Source organism: Calonectris borealis, chromosome 9 (assembly GCF_964195595.1).
Source record: "Calonectris borealis chromosome 9, bCalBor7.hap1.2, whole genome shotgun sequence".
NCBI classification, from domain to species: domain Eukaryota; kingdom Metazoa; phylum Chordata; class Aves; order Procellariiformes; family Procellariidae; genus Calonectris; species Calonectris borealis.
The window spans coordinates 12811224-12833465 of record NC_134320.1 but is presented as its reverse complement, the minus strand read 5'-3'; the positions used below and the strand labels follow the sequence as shown (position 1 = coordinate 12833465).

The window sequence follows — 22242 nt, the reverse complement described above, 5'->3', positions numbered from 1 at the left end:
TACACACTGGGCAGGGGGGTACTGACAAAGCACAGACACAGGACAGTATAACAGAACCCAACCCTGCATCTCCTGGAGCTCAGTGGTACATAGCAGAAAGGCTGAACAGGAAGATTGAAGACCATTAGTCTTCTACCTCTGATCGAGCAATCAAACACCACTTTGAGGTCTCGGATAGCTAACACAAAAGTGAGTAAAGGCAGCTACTAAAGAGGACAAATCTCCTGTTTGACCCTTTTGGAAGCACTGATACATCTAGATTCGTGAAGAGCCTGTCTCCTGCTGCAGATAAAGCCTGCGCTGCGATTTTGGGGTAGGATTATAAAATCTTGCGCAGCATGATGGAGTCAGAAGTAAAGTACCTTAGAGGTCCAAGGAGGACAATGCTGCTTCATTTTGTCTGTGAGTTTTTGTATGCTCTGAGAAAACAAGCTTAATGAACAATTGAAGCAACGTAAAATTCCCATTTTTCTAACACTTCAGAGCAGTGAGGTCTCTTTACAAAGCGGAATACACCTTTCTTTTATATGTCCTTGGGGCGGGGAAAGAGAGAGACACACATGCACAGCACCGTAAAGACCATTCTGAAATTTGAGTTATAATGTAAAGCAAAGTGCCAACCTTTCCACACTTAAAAAAACAGTAAAGAAATTGCTGTTCTTCAGTGTTACAAAAAAGCCTCTGCTCTTGCTAAGTTCTGGAAAGAATTCACACTTCAGCAAGGTTACAGGGCTATGGGGGAAGGCAAACAAAGGGTTAATAACTTGCCTTCTCTGATGGCACCAGTCTGATGGCTGTGGCCAAAGTTTGTTTCTTACTGCACTTCCCCTCCCAGCTGACAAACTTAATTTACTAACTGTGCCAAGTGAAAGAATTGTTGTTTGTATTCATGAATTTCTAAAAAATGCATGAAAAAATGTGTTTCAGCTTCCCTGGTAGTAAATGTGTAAACTGCTGGAGAATCAGACTTTGCCTTTTTTTTTGCCAAAGATCTTACAGGACATTTTTAACAGTGTATATTAGATGGCATAATTGTTAAAGCTGGTAATTGGGGCTTTTTTTCCCTCAGTTCCTCCCCTCAAATTTAATAATGGATGTGTTCTTTGGCAGGGACTGGGTACATACTAAGAAGAAACTTTGAGTGTGAATGCTTTAAAGTAGTACAGGGAGTACTTTCCTGTCAATGACAAACTTGAGGAGAAATTTTAAAACTTAAGTACTTTTACATAGCGTCTGAAATGTTCTGAAAATGAAAAAAATTACAATCCCCTTCTGGAGATTCCAAAAGTCTGAAACTGAAATGGTAATTTACTTACCACAAAGAATAAAGATGGCAACATGCACTTGAAAACCTCAAATATTTACCACCTAAAACTGTTACAGAGGGGATACATTGATGAAAAAAACTTACAACACTTGTGCAGTGTAAAATTGACAATAGTTAAAGTAAATCACTTCCTAATCTGCCTCCACAGCTGCCAGGATAACATCTATAAAACAGATCCTCAATCTGAAAGGAGCCCTTTCCATAACCGCTACAATCCTTATTACAGCAAAATGAAAACTAGTTTCACTTCTACTTTTGTTAGTCTAACATGGTATAATTTCTACAGAACTACTGCCACCGTGAGTCGTCAGACATAAATCCCATTTAGCTTTTCTCAAATTCAGAATTTACTCACTTCAAATGGCTATGCATCATGAACTTTCAAGCTGCTACGCAAAGCAAGAGGTTTTTAAGTGCTTAGTTATAGTCCATTAATTTCAATAATCTGAATTATTAAACAGAAGCATATCTGGGAGAAACAACAGTTGTTACATTTTAAAATATTATTGCTTGTACATCTTACGGGGCTTCGCTAATGTCTGATTTTAGCTACATTATAGCATAAATAGGTAGGCAGCCACAATTCCACTTTCAAAATATTACCCAAATTACAATCTGTCACTTGGAGATGCTACAACTGCAACAAGTAGTTTAGCAGCTTCTTAATATCATTTTAACGCACTGAACCGAAAGTACAAGAATTTCAGTATTCAATTTATCATGGGTTTTAATAACAAATACAAGCTGGAAAGTTGCATGCAATTTTAAACCTGTTTTTGCATGGCACTGTATGACAGAAAGGCTTCACTGCTAGACAAAGCTCATGCTAAATTCAAGTTCAAGTTACCTTCTCAGTCAACCACAAGCTCAGAAGCCAGCATAAAGACATAAGAATCTGTGCTCATCAATCTTAACAGCTATACTAAAATCTATGCTTGGAGAAAGGATAAAAGAATGAGTGAGCCCTACAAACTGCATGTAGGTCTTCAATTAAAATGCCCCATTTCCAGGACACCTGGTTTAGTTGCATCTACTACTTTGTTTGATGGCTGACACAGTGAAAAGAGTAACTTTTAAATGCAATAAAATACAGACACTTCAAGGTAAGAGACAGAGAGAACAAGAAAGGCATAGGACATCCTCACTCCCATTTGCCAAGAGGAGGAAAGTGTAAAGGGACCCAAGCAATCTAAGGCTAACAGTGGTACTGAAAAAGGACACTGAAAAAGAAGAGTAATTCTCAACATGCAATATCCGCTGACTCAATTTTTAATTTTTTCCTGCATTATTTTGAAAGCCAAAACAAGGCAAGGCAAGGCTGTAAACAAACATACCTTTATAAAAATACACTGGACTAAAAAAACCACTACATAATAGGACTATAATTATTTCAGTAAAAATAACTCCCTATTATATGTAGAGTACTTGGGGAGGGAGGATTGGAAAGGTACAGAAGGGTGGCACAAAACATCACATGCTGACCTCTATCTCTCGGAGTTTGGCACGCTTTTCTTCACTCATTTCTGAATATTTGACTGATGACTTGGATTCAGGCATTTCTTCTTTTATAGGATTGGAATACATGTGCTGCTCTTCTGACTTAGAACTCTGAGTGTCTTCCTCATCTTCACTTTCTTCTTCTTGACTTTACAGAAAACATACAGAATTAAGTGAGAGAGATATATAAGACAATTATCTGTTACAAAATTTACCATCTCTCCTACTTAGTTTCTATGATTAGTTACTAGTTTTGAAATCTGTTAAGTAAGATTACGTTATGTAAAAGTCTGCAGCTACAAAACAGTCTCCATCTGTGAGACAGATACCTTAGTATTTTCCTTTAATTAAATTGTTAGTTTTTATTACTCAGATAATTTACACTTTTCATACAAACAGAGTGCAGAAGAATTCTTTAAATTTACAGTCACCAAATCCGTATCTAACTCAGCTACAAAACAAGACCACTACCTCAACAAAATCTCGTTAAGTGCTGTAATCATGCTTTTCAGATACAGTAAGTTTTATAAAAGAACAAAATTTACTACACTTCTGCTTTTTGGAGACAAACCTGAGACACGGCAGATACTCAAAATTATATTCCCAGACTGGCCACTAGAGTGCTGCAAGACTACATGCAATGCAGTAAGATATTTAAAGCATTTCTAATAGATGCTCTCAATTGCCTGAAGAACAAAAGTAAAAAACTGCTCAAAAACAACAGATAGCATGGAGTCTATTAGCATCCAAAGAAACGTATACATCAGAACATTATTCACTGTGTTCGTCTCAAAAGCAAAAGACAGAAGTTTAGATACCTTCATACGTATCTGACATCAAGATTTCCAAACTGTAAAATACTACTACCTTAGTTCTTCCTATTTGACATTATCAAATCAGCATCAATTTAAAGATTATTATTAACAACTCTACCAAAAGGTGTAATTTATCGTGTTAGAAAAAAATTACGGGGGCTGAAAGCATGCTGCACTAAAATCCTGATTTTTCTCCATTTTCTTATTTTCCTACTTTCGAAATTTCATTTTTGTTCTGCTCTTATAATACATATATATCTTATAGGGAGTTCCAAAGACACTCAACCTTAGAGGCAGAAAACGAATATTTTTTCATCAGAATGAAAAAGTATTTACTTTTGAATTTCCTCCTCCTCAGATTCTTCATGTTGATCAAAAAGCTCCCACTTAGAAGTAGTAACAGCTAGAAGAGACAGTAAGATAATTTTAACACAAAAAGCTATCACTTACTCCAAAAATTAGTATTTGTAGATACAATAAAAATTATGTGATAAAATTTACCACCATCTAGCACTTAATACAGAGTTTCTATTTCATAGAAATACTCAAAACTGCACGTTATCAGAATATTTACTATTTACAGAGCTATTCACTTACATTGCATATCATGTTTCAGTAAATTCTTCAAAAGCAGTCAAGTATTTGTCAGTTTATAAGATCTTATCTTCCAAACAAATACTTAGAAAGACTGCCAACCACATACCCAGACTCTTTTTCAATATTTATTCTTAATGAACTGGAAACTATTTTTAAAGATTGGCAGGTTATTGAAGTAGAATAACAAAAACAGAATACCCTATTTTCTTCACTGAAGTTATAACCAAAACAAGAAGTTACAATTGAAAATCCCCCTGTATTACTACAGAAATCATATTAGCACTTTTAAACAGATCAGTTGAAAATAATTGAATTATTAATAATTAATATGAATAATTAATATTAATAATTACGTTATTATTAATAATTAAGAAAATAGTTAAGTGACATTAAGCTTTCAGTTTACTTAGAGAAGTGTTTTAGTTTAATATATACTTTGAAAACTAACCTTGAGCTTCCAGTTCCGATTCATCCACTGCTTCCCACTTCGAAGGGGCAACTTTAAATATAGGCTCATTCTTTTTTGAGTCTTCAGCCGTATCCACTGTTGGAGAGAGACAGAAAAATCATTTCCAAAGCTCTTCAAAAGTTCAGATGGAAAAATCCTAATATAACAATCAGATTTAAATACTGAAGCATATTATACCGTTTTACTATTTGCAAAGAAAATAAATTAGGATTTGGAGACCGATGTGCGTAACATCAGAAGACACTTACTGTGTCCCTGAAGCAATTGCAATCTAAAAGCAGTTTTTAAACTAATTCTTCTTAGAACAAATTGCAACTCATCAATTCAACATTTTATGAAGCTACATGCCACGTTAATTCTTGGCTGTACTTGTGTGCTGGTTTTGGCTGGGAAAGAGTTAATTTTCTTTATAGTAGCTAGTACCGGGCTATGTTTTGGATTTGTGCTGAAAACAAGGGTTGACAACACAGGGATGTTTCAGTTACTGCTGAGCAGGGCTTACACAGAGCCAAGGCCTTTTCTGCTTCTGACCCCACCCCACCAGCGAGTGGGCTGGGAGTGCACAGGAAGTTGGGAGGGGACACGGCTGGGACAGCTGACCCCAACTGACCAAAGGGGTATCCCATACCATATGACGTCATGCTCAGCACATAAAGCTGGGGGAAGAAGAAGGAAGGGGGGGACATTCAGAGTGATGGCATTTGTCTTCCCAAGGAACCGTTACATATGATGGAGCTCCTCTTTCCTGGAGATGGCTGAACACCTGCCTGCCGATGGGAAGTAGTGAATGAATTCCTTGTTTTGCTTTGCTTATTAAACTCTCTTTATCTCAACCCATGAGTTTTCTCACTTTTACTCTTCTGATTCTTTCCCCCATCCCACCACGGGGGAGTGAGCGAGCGGCTGTGCGGTGCTTAGTTGCCAGCTGGGGTTAAACCACGACAACTTGTAAAAACTACTCAGGGAAAAAAAAAGATCATAAAAAAATTGAAGATTCAAATTGAAAATAAAGTTGAAACATTTCGTACAAGGAACTCCATCAAGATCATCATCCAGTGACTTAATTGGGACTCCATCCAGATCATCAATAGGAGCAGCATCAATAGGAATTCCATCCACATCTTCTAGTGGAGCACCATCAAGCTCTTCCTCAATGGGAGCACCATCAAGATCATCTGGTACTTCCTGAAAGCAAATAATAATTAACTATTTCAAAAACAAATCTACATTGCTTTTCTTTACTTCTCCAATTATTGATTCATTTCTTTTTAAAGAAGTAGCTTTAAAAATATCTAGAACCCAAAAAACTCAACTTTAACAACTTTTGCAACCAAGTACAGTTGCTTATTGCAGAGGAAAAATACAATATCCTCCTATAAAAAGTTACAAGCAAAAACTTGGAATTTGTCCACAACGTACTGGAAGCTTTGCAATACCTATATTCAAAAGAAGAGATATTAAGCTGAGGTTTAGCTCGAAATGAGCCACTTACAGTCAGATAAATTATACTTACTACATATGAAAGATGCCCTGAGAACCAGTAACCTGAACAACTGACAGAAATCAACTATTTAGTAGGAACACAAATTTAAGGAACACACATAAATGATAAATACACCTACATATTCTAACTTGTTAGGTACAGGCACTGTCCTTCATACGTGCACATTCACCCTGCTCTACTGCTAAGGGAAATAAACTAACCTTCCAATTATACGTAGGTCTCCCTCCCACTGTTCTGAAAGGCATGTTTCCACAGAGTTACAAAATTAACTTATCCTAAACATACACCCATTTATTAGTGTCCACTGTCTTGATTCTCTAAAACAATATTTATACGTAACTGTAAACAGATCAGTACACATTCAGTCAGTACTAATGGTATTCCAGAAATTTTAAGCATAGAGCTTCAAAATATTGAATAATAATTTATACATGTCACTACGCAATAACTAAAACTCGCTACATATCCTGTTTAAAATAACCTCTATCAAAAAAGAAAAAAAAATAAGAGATAAATGCTGTAGCATAACTAGAAAGTTAGCAACTTACTGCTTTAATACAACACAGCAAAGATCAAAGTAGAGTATCACCAGCGTCTATCACAAATGATCTATCACAACCTTCCTCTCAAACTAAGAAAGCTCAGATGGCTCTATTACATCCAAGTGTGACACTCACACAAAAAGAAAGTAGCTGATTCAGGTAGCCAGATGCCTAGCTATTTAGAATTCTCAGAAATTAAAACTAATGCCTGATATTCTAACTCAAAATTCACAGACAGATACTACAGAGTATTTCCAGTACATAGGAAATACCCGTCATTCCGCACTAGTCTTTGCTCTGGTTTCACAATATAACTCCACCACAGCACCTAATCCACAACAAACACATAAACAGATTAAACAGTATTTGCATCTGAAAATATCCATTACACCTGTATTTAAGAGCAAGGATTCAGAGGAAAAAAAGGTTTATTCACACTAACAGAGATATCAAAATAATCCCTGCCAGCCCTATTTTATACTTACACATTTTTCCTCATCATCTGCTAGCATCACTACCAAGGTCACTCACCTCTGTTTCTTTATCTTCCATGATATTTACAAGCCCCAAGAAAATATTCTGTAGTTTGATCAGAAATGGTTCTGGATAGATCGCCCAGTCTTCCCATGCTCGGAAGCATGTCATTACCCGTTGCTAGAAGTAATAGGAAAAAAATGCTAGTAAATTTGTATTAAGAAATTTTAAGTGATCAGAAATACACCACAGAGAACTACTAGTGTAGACATCTACACTAGTTGCAAACTGGAGTATATTACAATGATACCATGCTGGGCAAGACTAGTATTTATACATATTTACAAAAAGTATGTATATAGGAACTACTTTTTAAAAAATCTCACTTGGGTTTCATTTTCCCTTTACATTCCTGTTACATTATCAATTCCAGCTGTTCACAGTTCCTATCCTGATAGTAAATTTCATTCTGCCCAGATGTTTGAAGCACGTGCCTCTACTAAATGTAACAGAAAGTATCTTTCTCTTTGTAAAATAAAATAACTAAAATTAACACTGGCTTATTCATATTGTTGAACGGAAATTATGTTCCTACTTTCATTTTTTTGAAGAAATGAAGTACATTTGAAATGATGGGCATCAGCTCAAGCTTGACACATTAAACGTAGCTGGAGATGTAGATATAAAAAAAAAATCTACTGCCTGTCTTTATCATATAATTTAATAAACAGTTTTAAAATAGCAGATAACTAAAATTTATTCTCAATTTAGAGCAATTGGGAGCAGAGAAGGTAGGACAACCAGGATAAAGACCTTAATACAGAAAAACTAACTACACTGTAAGCTTTGTATTTAAAGCTTCTGATTTAAAAGAAAAAAGAAAAAAAAAAACTGTAGAGGCATCTTTAACACAGGAAAAGGAAAAGCTAGGCTGAGCACAAGAATGGTGAGCACTTCATCTCAAAAATCATTCTCAACTACCCATTGTCAGACTGCTTATCAGTCCTCAAAAAATAAAGCCTAACTATCACAAAAATTTTAAAAAAGACTTTATGTTGTTATGTCCAGCAGTTTCTTTCCACACTGAGCAGCCCAAATTTATTTTTGAGACTGAAATATAGGTGGTCCAAAAATAATCAGAAAGCTAGAAGGCCTTGTTTGCAATTCAAGTACTAGACAGATATCCTCTCAACTCCACAACTATACATCTGCCGGTACACTTCAGCTGTTAGATGCTAATTTTCTTCCTTAATTTCAAGGCTATTTTTGCAAGAGAGAAAACTTAATTATTTAAAAAAACAAAACAAAACAAACCAAAAAAAGCTTAATTAGGAAGCTTGAGGTCTAAGCCACCTATCATAGTATGCAATCTCTTGTGCAGGAACATCTATTTATTTGACTTCTACGTCATGTAAATAACAATGAAATACATACCTTGAAATTTTCAGACTGTAAATGGCCTTGTATTGTACGGTAAGTAGCATTGAGATCAGAGAATATCTGACATAATTTTGTTTCAAAACTAGAATTAAACATATACATTTCTTTAGTTAAACTTTGTGATATGTTTTCTGCACATACATAATTCACAAAAATACCTGGGACACAGCACTCAAAAGCTCAAGGTTCTGATCCCTATAGTAGCCATGAACTGAACTATAAAGCAAATATGATTGCTATGTATTAAATCACCTTGGACAACAACAGAACTGTGAAGGGAGATCTTCACATCTCCTGCAGTCTCTTTATACAGTCTGGAAAGATTGGAGGAGGATAAAAGGAGTTTTACAACCTTATATACAATGAAAGAATTGTCTCAAAATTCAGTTTGTATTTTTAAAAAAATTCTTAGTTATGTTTCTATTCTAATTTCCTCAATGAGGCCCTCAAGGAAAGCACAGTGAGTAACAGCTGCCTAGCTTCCCTTGAGCTTCTCTGAATGTGAAAAAAATAAACTGGCACAGCAAGGACACACTGCAACAAGAAACATCATTTGCAATCGCTAGAGTTTTTTAACATGCTGAATATCCCCATCATGCTACCATAACATTAGAGACACTTCGGAAAGTAGACACAAGCAAATATCTAAATAGGACAAAGGTACTCTCCCTTGGACATTTTTCCTGAATTCTGCTCAGCACCTTAGAAACAAAGTACATAATCCCCTTACAAGTTCTCCAAACTTCATGGAGAATTAAAAAAATACCTTTTAATCAAAAAAATTCTATTTCAAAAATTGACTTCTTTGCATGGATTATTTGCTACACCATATCTTGAATATTATCTACAGGCTCTCTTTCTGTAAAGAAGCACGAGTTATTCTCACCTCTATGAGGTCCCATGCAACCGGTCCCTTGCATAGGGCATATACACTTCTTTTTGCATTACAAAGCAATCCTATGGACTAACATATTACATCTTACACATTTTCATGCAGAGACACATAAATATCATCAGTGTTGTAACAGTATCCTCATAAAAAAGTGTGAATTTCTCTACAACCTCATTTATCCAGAGATGTATGAAATGGAATATAAGGATATTCCCTTTTTTTTAAATCATCGATCACCTAAAATATTATACTTACAATTTTCTGTAGTAGGAAGCATTGGCAACTTTAGCTGAAGAGTTATATAACACATCCGACACTAGATATAATCTTGCAATCTACAGTAAAGAATGTTCAAATTAAGTATTTTTTCTGGAAAAATGCATATATTTTCAGGATAATTTAAACTATCTAAAAGTATCAAATTAGAACTAAGTGTAACACAGCCATATTATTAATAAACACGCTAAGTGGCAATTAGCCCCTGTTATGCTACAGGGTACTAGCCACTGTAATATGGTATTACATAGTATTACAAAGGACAGATCATGGCGTTCCAATTTTTATTTCCTTGTTTGAACAGACTATCCTGCTGTTTTCAACTTCACAGTAAGGTAGAACATTATTTACAAGCAGGTTCAGAAAGAATAAAAATATGTAACAAAATCCCACAGGAAAAAAGCATACTTAAATTCAAGCCCATGTTTTAATACAAAACCTCAATGCTATCTGAAACTTATGAAATAATGCTTGCAAATTATATGCACGTGCTGTTAAGTGAGCTCTTCCCCCAAAATACAAGATCATAAAAAATCTCCACACCTTCTTAGGAAGAGGAGTCTTCAGAATGGACAATGATTCTGTAATGCAGTCTACAATTTCTTCAGCAGCTTCTGCGTTATTTAGACAGAAAACCATTGCATCACCAATATCATTCTTCCGAGGTGTTAATCCACGCAGAATTTCCTCTAATTTGTCTCTCTGTCTGAAATATCAGGAATTTTAATACTTTAAATATAAAATTAACAGTACTTTGGGGAATTTCCATTTAATGATGTTTTTGATTTTTCCATCTTTAGGACAAAAGCAATTTTAAATATTTTTATATTCTGTTGCCTGAGTTTTTTCAGTGACTCATGAACATATGCATCCACATTACATAAATAAACAAAGTGTAAAAAATTCCCACTCAAGTCTTGATTACACACAGAAATCAAGGCAAAATAACTGAGAAATACCTAATGCAGCAGAGCAGTATCTCTAACAAAGTAATTATCTTTTTGGATAAGCCAAAATTAGTTTGGATTAGTTTAAGTGTAAATCAAAATGAATAAATCTAAAGCATGCAAGTAATTTCTGCTGTGGAGTAAGAAACATCAGATTCAGAGAGCAATTCAGTTATTTCATGTTTTCCCTGACCTCCATATATAGAGAACACTCTCAAAAGAATATCTTTTTGAGCCTTCCAAAAAGGAGATATAAGAAATAAATTATGTATTAAAACCTCCAGAACCATGACCGGTATCATAACTATGATGAAAAGAATAAAACAAGAAAAAATTCCACATGCTGAGAACACAGTTGGAACAATAATAGCAAAATTAAGAAAATTATGTATATATTTCCACTACCATAGCCATTCCCACCTTACTTACAATTCCCAGCAAAGAATTCTGATGATCTGTCTCCTCCTCCTTATTAACAACTGCTCCCAATTTTAATTTCTGATGAACAGCATCAATAAGTTTAAGCTTATAATAGCTGTTTAGTTCATGAGATCATAATGATGTTGAGAAACGTGCTATATACACCCACCACAGATAGGAACAGAAAATGGGGAAAAACTCTCATCTTCCCAATCCCCTTCAAATAAAGGGTTAATAACAATCGGATTGAAAGGACTTATTGTTCAATGATAACAAATCTAACCAAATCCAGAACGTATTTAGCAACAAGTATCATCAAAAAAGACTAACTGAAAAGCACTGAGGTTAAGAGAGTTTCTAAGTAATATTATGACAAGCATGATAACATTTTAGGGATGACATATTACAACTACAAAAACACAGAAGGAAAAAAACCAAGCAGATTGGCAGTTAAAACATCACTATAAATTGATGGAAGTTCATACTCTTCCTTAAGTGCACCCTTCTTGTTTGGTTCCTCCACAAACGCTTCCGTTTCTTGCTCTTCTGACATCCCGTGCAAATACGGATTCAATGGTGGTGGCCTCCAAAATGAACCATTTTTGAACATACGAAAATCTTCTGTCCTCCACTTGGTTGGAGCATCTCCCTACCAAAAAACAAAAGTATTTTTATTTTGGTGTTTTTATTTCATTATGCTTGAAGTTATAAATTGTCACTAAAATGCAACTTGCCTGAAGAATTGAATAAAGCTTCCATCTATAATATACATGGGCTGGAGTCTGGTTTTCAAATAAAAACCTAAACCAAAGAGCAAAGCAAAGACACAAAACATATTACAAATTATTTAACTGAAGCAAATTCAAAGGAAGTAATAAAAAAATATAACCAAACCCTGTTCAGAATCCCACCTCAGCTACCGAATGAACTCAAGATAGCTAAAATCATGTACACCTACAGCAGAACAAGTACAATCCTCCACGCATATACGTATGCAATCTGCAAAGCAGAGTGCAGAATTCCACAAAGACACAGCATTTCTCAGAAGTTAAACGCAGAACAAACAGCATCAGAAAGAACGACTGTGCAGCTCCACAGTAAAGCAGAAGAATCATCACTGCAAAGAATCACTGCGGGAGCAACTGCAACCTCAGAAGTAGTGGTGCAAGAACTCGTAGTTATACAGTTAGGTTGCTCAGATTGAATACTAAACGACTTGAAGTTTTCCACCAGTAAACTGTCTGTCAGAACACTCTGAGAAGATCAGGGGGGAGGGGGGCGGAAAAAGCAGCCCATTTTTAACGACCACAATATTTTGACCTGCATATTTTCTCAATTTGTGTACAAAAATCATAATGAAGCACTTCAACCTTACTGCAAATAAAACATTTTTAAAAGGGCATATAGTATTTCCCTGAAAAAGTTTTTCAGAGACTGCATTTCACAAGAAATTTGGAAAATGATCCTTTTTTATTCCATTAATGACAAGAGCTGGAAATTCTGACAACTTTACTGTCAGCTAAAGTTTAATCCTATTTGCGTTGACATCAAAGAAAAATGACTCCCAGCTCTTGCTAAAGGTTAGAAATTAGGCTCCAGGAAGACTGGACTTTACATCGAGTCAGTTTGTCTGGTTGGGGGGGGGGGGGGGGGGGGGGATTCTTTTCTTTTTTTAAAATGTATGCTACTGCTTCCACTGATGCTCTCAGAAAAGCAGGTGTTAAATGTAATTTTATTTATTTATTGTATATATTTTATATATGTACAAATGTATTTTATAGTGTGTATATAGGATTTTATTTATTTATATATACACATTAGTGACAACTGGAACAAAAGTGCATTCTTCTTTTGAAGAAGATAACATAAGCATTTGTACAATTTGTAAAATTTAAATCTGCACATAAAGGTAGACACAGTAAAAGCAACTCTCATTAGTATTTCAGAAATGCAAAATATTAGCAACAGCAAAAATAGTTAGTGCTATTTCAAATTAAAGCAATGTAATAAGCACCTGAACATTGGATTGTTGATTTCTCGGTTCATGATCATGGCTTCAAACATAGGTCCTTCCCGTACCACAAACTCTATCATTCGATGTATCAAAGCGAGCAAATTCCTACAACAACAACACAGTTAAAGAAAAATTGATTCAGACCTAACACTATATAAAACTACACTCCACCTAAGATACTACAACTGTGCAGGAGATTATTTTGCTGTATTGTTAAGAAAACTGTATAAAAGATAAGGTAACATGGAACATATTATAGCCTTGCATCATAGACACTGGCATTCTAAAATAAAAACATGACTAGGAGTGGTGGAGTAAGAATTTAAGAGACCTCTTTCCTGAATTTCCACGGCTTAGCCTACAACCATCTCTTGCTTAGCAGAAGGTTAATACTCCTTATGCATAAAAATGGGCAACTGAACACCGAAGTACAATTAACTATCAAAAACTAAGCCCTCATCTAAATTGTCTAGAACTAAGACCAAAGTGTTAGCTAAAGTTCTACAGAGGAACAAGTGGCTCAATATTATGCTCAAAATTAAACACACACACTTTTGAACATTCAATAGAAACTGCATTCAGCTTTCAAACTATTCAAGTATGAAAGGAAAAGCAAATATTGATGCCAAACAGGGCAATGGTTTTATTAAATTTAGATAATCTCTTTTTGGTCAAGACTATTGCCATAGAACAAAACTGTCCATCATACCATCCAATGTTTCCTCCCTCATACAAGTGAACCAAATCACAATTAAAAAAATAAAAATCTGTATTTCTTTCATTCAGCACTACATCCTGAGACAGGCAAGAAGCAAATGTGAAGTGCGCATTTTTCAAGCCACACCTGAAAATGCAGAGCCACTTACAAGCACGCTGACAGGAGATAGTCATATAAGCTTTATAAGGAATAGTGATCGTCAGTTTCCAACCTTCTGGGTTTTTTGGAAACAGGATCCTGAATTTTCAAATATAGATTACCTACATATATCAAAAGCTTCACAGCATGTGTCCTTTGAATGTGATGCAAACAAAAAAAAAATACAGATTTTTACATTTTTAAATTTATTTTCTTACATGTAACAAATAGATATTGGTTCTTTACATGTGTCTCATCAGATTTCCTTTTAGCAATTTTTTAATTATTAAAATTCAAAAATTGTTATACTGAAAAGCTGCAGAATTTTCTATTACTTCTTGGTAATGAGGTGATTATTTTCTACCATGAGCATTCAAAGTTCTGCCACAGATATAATGCACTAGATCAAAAAAAATTTTCAACTCAAAAACATAGTAATAAAAACCTGCCCCTGCCATCTGGAAACTTAGCAAATGTTCTGTTTTATACCAGCTAGCATCAAAATCTACATTTGCCTCAAATACTCCACAAAAAACCAAACAGCTATCTACAGCTATATTTTCCTCTCTGTTTGCTTTTTACAATCCCAGAAACATTGTAAAGAGAACATAGTCTCAATAATTCTGTAGCCATTTTATTTAAAGCAATGTTCTGAAAGCCTAAATAGCGAGACTGTTCTTGTTAGATGAACTGTATTTGAAAACATCAGTAAGAAAAAAATTTACAATTAGCTTTCAAGCCTCTAAGCTATTACACCATTCATTTATTTTAAGGCAAGTTCAATATGATCATTTCTGGCTTCCTGCAGAACCATGCCATTGGTTTTCATCTGATTTTTCTTTTATCGAGTACAATAAAGTTGCCTAAGAGCAGCTTATGCTTGAACAAGAACATCTGCTTTGGAAAGACCTCAGATGTATGAAAAAAGATTTAGAACATCCCATATCTGAAAGAGGGTGTTACACGCATTTTGGTATATAAGACATGACTACTTGAAAGTGAATTTCTCAGAAAAAACTTGGTTGTGTATACTCAAGGTTTTCTGTTTAGTAAATAATAAGTAGTAAGAGTTGTTAAAAACTGGTATTGAAAATTTTCAAACAAAGGAGAATAATTAAACTTATTATCCCACTGAAGTCAGTCGACAGGATGCGATGCACCGTGTAATAGTCTTAGCAGTTGTCATCAGCATCTTTGAAAGTCATCAGGAAAAAAAAGTTAAAAGTATTTTCAAATACAATTCAATTAACATGAGCTTTTCTTATCATACAAGCTTTCAAAATGCTACAGTAAATAAAATGGAAACATATTCTTCTCTGAAAGCTACTCATTCTCTAAGCACTGTACAGTTTTACAAGTATTTGTTCTACTACTCAATGTTTCTCAAATCAAGACTCCTCCTCGTTGCCCTAATTATTCATGTCTCTACCCAACAGAAATTGTACTGTCCTAAAATTTTAATCAAAAATACTAGTGCATTTGATAATCTATTGACAAATATGTTAATATACTACTATAACTAGCTTGACAAATTTCTTTCTTTGCCCCCCCACACACGCAAAAAAAAGAAAAAAGGGACTTTGTGACAATTAAAACAGTGTAGTAAAAAAAGATGATGGTTTTAAGTGCATTATTTTAAAATGTCATTTAGCTTAAGTTGGCCAACAAAAAAAAGTTTTTCAGTTATAATAAAACCACATTTATTGGAGCCGATCGTACCAATGTCTGGTCAAAAACTGTATACTTTCCCAATCCATCCCATGATGTTTTCCTGGTCCCCCGCTGCCGCAGACAGTTCAGCTGGTGTTGCTCACCAAGGCCAATGTCAAAGAGAATTTGGTAATCTTTTGTGCTTATTTACTTTTAAAACAGTGTTGTGTTCCTATGTTTGGGAAAAGGTTTTAGCTTAACTGAGCAAGAGTATATCTAGACTAGTGTGAAGGTAGGAGCACTGATGGGGACCAAAATGTAAAAATACCCTTGCAATACAGAACTGCCTTTTTCAGTGACCAAAATTATTAACTGATGCACATTAAAAAAAATAGCAGAAATCAAAAGTGATTTTTAACTGAATTGGTTACAAATTGTACAAGTCAAAAAAAAAAAAAGTTGAAAGAAAAAAAAAACCAACCCACAGCACCACACTGGAGACAGCTGCATCGTAGCTATGAAGTACTCAGAGGTTTATGTCAGGACTTATACAGCGTCTCTAAGACAAGCTATTTCAGCCTAGTGTTCACTCACAAAATTACCCTGCAACTATTTCTACTGCTCAAATTAAATGCAAAAGATAATTACTTAAATCTATCCTCACTAAAAAAAAGAATTATTAAGATAAGGATAATAAGACTGTAAAACACACACATTTCTCTCAAGTGCCATGAAAGAACCATTGCTCAGTCAAGCCATCACCTTTTCCTCAACATCACCATTTTTCTTTAAAATTCCGAAGGGGAAATTTTCTATATTTAGATCAGTAATAATAAAGAAAAACATGTACCTTTCTGTTGGGATAACCACTTTGACTATGGCTTGCGACAGAGTCTGTATATGAAGTCACATCAGATAATAAACATAGAATATGTGAGTATTGTTAACAAGTAACAAGCAAAAATATACATATGCAATGAAAATACTACACATCTATCACAAGTTTTGCAGGCAATCACTGCTGTGAAGTTATAACTTAGCAATTACACAAAATGCAAATGGTTGTGTCAGTGAACCATAAAGGTTCACTAATTGCAAAAGTATCAGAACATTCCTGTCAGAATGTACATTGATGCACTGAATAGGTACTACACTGAATATAATTAAGAAAGGAGTTCTTAAGTTTATGAAAAGATTCTAAACTATTTGACTTGGATCACGCTGGTATTACTTTATTCCCAAGTCTTACAAAAACCAGCCCTAACATTTAAGTGTCATTCAAAGAATCAACAAATTCTTACAAATGTAAATCAAGTTGGTTTGTGATTACAAGATACTTACCCTTTTATCAGCTAATATTCCAGAAAAAAAGAGTTTGAAAACTGACTCCATAAGTAGCATAAAATACTTACTCAATGTCCAGATTAATTACCTTCTACACAAAATACATCAACTCCTCTAGTGTAAAAATAATGCTACCCAAATTAAAATGTAGTATTTTCTCTAAAGAAAACAATTTAGATACTGCAATTTGGCAGCCAACAAAAGAGGGGGACGTAGGAGAAAAAAATCCAGGGAGCCTGGAGGGGGAAAATGATAGCCAGATTTAAAGCAGCACTAAAATAAATCATGACCCAGTATACTGTACTCTAACACAGACATGAAACAGAGCCTCAGGAATTAAGTAGGTTCCCTTGGGCTACAGCAGGGAGCCAGTGAGTTTGTACACTAAGGGCCACCAAAGTCAGCCTGAACAATGCAAATCTATGAAGCCATTGAAATACTGTCACAGATGTAGTATTTAACAATGAGATATGGCCCAGGGTACTGTAAGTTACCTTCTCAAAATCTTCCTTGTTTTTTGGTGGTGGTAACATTGGAGCATTAGGATTCTTCAATCTCTCCCTAGGCTGGGCATTAAAAGGCAGTCCTGACGGAGGAGGCGGGAGGGTATGTTCCATCATAGAAGGCGGAATGTATATTGGATGTGGCGGTATAGGTACAGCTTTGCCCCAACCTAGCTTCATTTCAAACGACATAATCATTTTGCCTGAAAAAGTGAAAGTAAAAAAAAAAAAAACAACAAAAAACCACCATTATGTTATAAATTGGTTCTTCGTCGCTCGAGATTTCTCTGTGCAGCGTTTAGGTTTGCCTGCCAGGGTTTCCTTTTTGCTTACATTGTTGATTAGTGTATCACATCTATCAGACTACATCATGTGCAAATGAAAGCCTATTACATGAAATATTTTATTAGTCTTCCCCCAATGTATGTTTTCAGGAGACTACAGTACACAATTACTTGACTTGTTGAGGGGAAAAAAAATTTTAAAATTTGATGTTCAGCACATCAGAATGAACAGAGTAATTTTTAAATTATATTATTTCTGTACTTCAATTCTTCAAAATGTTTTGTTCACAATAACAAATTTCAAATGATGTTATTCAAAACCAAATGTAATAAACAATTAGACCTCCTACATAGTGTAAGCCTACTTACTAATGGTCCCCCTTATTAACGGCAACCTTTCATTTTTCATTCTTTTTGTCTAGGATGCTGATTTTTGATTTTCAGGCTCTTCCTGAACTGTAGAGGACATAGCTTCCTTCATCATGTAAGATATTTTTCTCCTTTTTTTCAAATAAAAGATAGACAAGACAGTCCATATGCAAAATTACATGTCTGGTGTAGTACAGTTACCTCTTCAGTATTAGGAATTTAGCTATTACTCAGAAGAACATAACATATTTATCACCAATTATTGATTATATCCTGTACACTAGTTAAATTTATTCACAAAAAAAATTATTGTTGGTAAACCACTACAAGTAATAGATTCCTTCTTAAAATAGTCTGTTTACAGAGGAGAGATTATCAAACATTACCTCCCGCTCACATCTTCAAAACAGTCAGAAATTTTACATTTTTAGCCACAGCAAAAGCCACCAGTATTCCCAGTCCTTCTTTATGCTATAGTTTGGGTACATTCAGCTGCCAGTAAAACAGTCAGTGTAAACTAAAATCACTGCCGGTGTGGTATCTACTGGAGTTACAGCATACCTTTCACTAGTCTGATAGGTACTTGACTTGAAGATGTGCTTACAGTTACTCCTCAATATTACTATAAAGATAATTACAATTCCAAACCAAGAAATCTGTTACCATTTAAATTCTTTAATGCTCTCTCAGCATCTCTCCTGTTCATAAAGGCAACAAAGCCACAATTTCTTTCTCTTGCTCTTTCTTCATCAGTTCTTGGCCACATAATTTTAACACTCGCTAATGGTCCAAAGCGTCCAAATTCTTGACATAACATCTCTTCATTCATCTACATGAAAAAAAGGTAAAAATTAGCATCTTGCTATTGTATTTCTAAGATACTTGTTCATACTATTGTCCAAATGGTGAGATTTTAATTTTCTGAGTTCCTTGAAAAACAACACTTCATTGATACCTCCCCAATGCGATCTACTGCAAAAATAATAATTAAAAAAATTGCATTTGAAACTGAGCACACTCAAATTTTTGAGATATGATCCACCTTGCATGGAGATATCCATGGAAAAACTGAGCATTTTTGCATCTAGTAACTGATAGTCTAAACCTTAACTTTTGCAGCATCATGTACAGAGCATTTATTCAAATGAATACTGCCTCTACAATCACCAATTGTACCTAATATATGGGTTTAAACATATCTGTATGGTTTAAAATAAGAAGGGGGAAAATTGCCACTGGAAAAAAGTTCAGCTGGACCCAAACATGCCAACACTGCACTTCACTCCTTGGCTCCAAACTTACTTGAGGATTAATGTTTCCAAGATACAAATTTGTTGTGCTTGGATCTCCAACATCATGTGACCCTGGTGCATAATCATCCAGTACTACAATGGAGGAAAAAACAGAAAAAAAGAAGTCATAATCCTTGCTATGCATTTAAGTGACAACATTATATTGAATGAGAAAAGAATCTATATTACCACCAGATGATCTGTTTCTTCTTGAAGGAGCATCCACTGAATAAATAGAAGAAAAATATATATAATTTAGTCCACAAATTTTGTGGCCCAAACAAACATAAAAAATAACATCTACTTACTTGAACGACGCTGGCCATCTGAATCTGACTGGGGTGGTTCAAAACGACTCAATCTACCTTTTGTTTTATGTCTTTCATCACGCTCCTCTTGTATTCTACAAAACAAGTTTAACGTAAGTAACAATACCATTTAGAGGTTTTTATTCTTAAATTTTCCATTAACTTTAGAATTATGAGAATTTTTAATATTAAACAATGGGCTTGTTAAAAATTTCAAATTGCCAGTATGTTTGAATTTCTGTTTAATCAACTGGAATATATCTACCAGAATTATTCCAGCTGCATGCTCATTCATACTGTCAGGGTGTTTTAATCTCAACCAAAACTTGGTTTCAGAAGCAGTTTACAAGACCAGAACTAAGAACTGTGCTCTGAAAAAGTGACCCGAATTCCACATCCAACTGCCAGAGATCCACTGACCATTCAGATGACTTTTCAAGATGCACACAACTCCTTAGTGTCTATTTCTCCTCCTACCTTTTCTAAGCCTTATTCATCTGTAGGGTGACAGACACCCCCATATGACTACTTCCTGAACATACAGGATCTCGTCTCAGTTTATACCTCTGAGGATAGTACTCACAGAAGTAACTATTTGCTTCTTTGTAGTGTGGCCTTAAATCCGGGTACAAAGATATTGTGTACCAGAAACACAAGGCTGTCAATTCAATTCATCTACATCAACTAATGAACAGGCAGCAGGGAAGTTCAGACACTACTCACAAGAGCCATTTATGGATTTATAATGCAGTACCTATTATTTTCTAATGCATACAGATTATTTTGTTTTCCATGTCTAACATTAGGGCAAATATATGGCACTCAGTTACACTCAATACATGTGCTGCTCTTTCTGTTGTATTACACATCCAAAAGTGAAAGAACCTGCTTTTTGAAGCATTATTCGGCTTGGTTTTAAAATTATGCAAGCTGAAGTACATCTCTAAACTTTAATTACAAGTCTTATTTCTGCATTAATACAAAAGCTCAATCTCATACTACAATTCCTCTGGATATAGTTTTAGAGACACTGACAAAACTTCTTATTCTTCTTGAGTCTGATACACATTTCTATTTTCTACCAATCTCTTTGCTACATCCCCATCAAGAGAAAAAAAAGTCAACACCAAAAACCTGAACATCCTCATCCATTACAGTACCTATTTGTCTTGCTGTATCTTCACCAACTTTAACAATGCATGAGACCATGTTAACAAGTGTTGTCACTTACAGGCCCACACTTGCTAATTTATAACAGAATTGCAGCCCAAGTTCCACTTGTAAGTAACATACTGACAGCAGCTGTCAAAGAAACAAACCTAGGTTTCCATTTTTTATCCTGGTAGATGGCTGGTTGATTCAATCAAAGCTCCTATTCACACCTAACTGATCCAAAAATCATCTTCGGTAGCTTTGGAAACATAGCCAGTCATTCACTTACTGGTATCTCTGAAATACTTTATGCATTTATATGTAATTTTTTTGGTTAATTGCTCTGGATATTCTTCTGCTTAGGAAGGCAGTACCAAACTGTTTCAAAGGTCAAAATCAAACATCTCTGACATGCAAAGAAATCCATTCATTTCCACAGACAAAGATGTAACCCAGCATACTCAGCTTTTTGGTTTGTTTTTTGATCATTTTATAGCCTCTCGTCGATGCTAGATTTCAAAACAGAAGTACTTTTCAGCAATAATGGTAAACACTTCCTATCACCAATCAGCATAAGAAACGGCAGAAGTATCAAGGACACTAGAGAACTCATTAGATGGCAACTGATTATTCAGACAAATCACAGACACCTATACCGAGCATCTACCAGCATGGGTTCGTACTCTGTTTAATTATCATTGCCATTGTTAATTAAGTTACACCACTCCACAAGCATTTGGGGAAAAAACAAAACAAAAACCTACTTTGGGAGACAGCTTAGCAAGAATGATCCTAAATATTGCCTGTAAAAAACTTGCATCTTCTTTATTTACAGTAAAAACTAGTCAAACTTACTGCTTTAATTCTTCTTTAAAAAGTTCCAAATTACTCTTTTTCTTTTCTTTCTCTCCTTTCTTCAAAGGCTAAAATTAAAGATACATCAGCCAACATTTCAGCAGATAAAATGAAACAAAAATAAAAATTATATGTATATAACAAAATTTTAGATAATTTTCATGCATATTTTACCCACAGCTTTCAAACCAAGTAAACTACAGGAAGGGAGGGAAAAAAAAAAAAACAACAAACAACAGACTTGAAAACATTAAGACTGACCACTATCAAACACAAAGCTAGAAAATATAAAATTAAGGATAGCTTAAACTAAACTTTGTTACTTCTCATTATTACAATGCAGCAAGTGTGATCAAACACTCTCTACAACATAAAAATTTAAAATATCTGTGATGTATTTTGTCAGTTTGTTCCA

At 34.8% G+C, this 22242-nt stretch overlaps 1 protein-coding gene across 10 annotated transcripts in view; it reads right to left on the bottom strand.

Annotated features, from left to right (window-relative positions):
* U2SURP (U2 snRNP associated SURP domain containing) overlaps nt 1-22242 on the bottom strand; it is a 48441-nt gene that overhangs the window by 10478 nt on the left and 15721 nt on the right. For 3 of the 10 annotated variants that reach the window (XM_075158316.1, XM_075158325.1, XM_075158321.1), the window contains 18 exons: nt 21828-21895; nt 19821-19915; nt 19702-19737; nt 19523-19605; nt 18884-19049; nt 17559-17770; nt 16571-16614; nt 13215-13319; nt 11935-12001; nt 11686-11849; nt 10377-10539; nt 9813-9892; nt 8660-8747; nt 7283-7405; nt 5734-5890; nt 4685-4780; nt 3976-4042; nt 2810-2972 (listed from right to left, as the gene is read on the bottom strand). In XM_075158316.1, coding sequence (XP_075014417.1) covers nt 2810-2972; nt 3976-4042; nt 4685-4780; nt 5734-5890; nt 7283-7405; nt 8660-8747; nt 9813-9892; nt 10377-10539; nt 11686-11849; nt 11935-12001; nt 13215-13319; nt 16571-16614; nt 17559-17770; nt 18884-19049; nt 19523-19605; nt 19702-19737; nt 19821-19915; nt 21828-21895 — 1977 coding nt within the window. Of the gene's footprint in view, nt 1-2809; nt 2973-3975; nt 4043-4684; nt 4781-5733; nt 5891-7282; nt 7406-8659; nt 8748-9812; nt 9893-10376; nt 10540-11685; nt 11850-11930; nt 12002-13214; nt 13320-16570; nt 16615-17558; nt 17771-18883; nt 19050-19522; nt 19606-19701; nt 19738-19820; nt 19916-21827; nt 21896-22242 lie in introns of all 10 variants that reach the window. The other 7 variants (XM_075158324.1, XM_075158315.1, XM_075158320.1 and 4 more) reach the window with 3 other exon arrangements.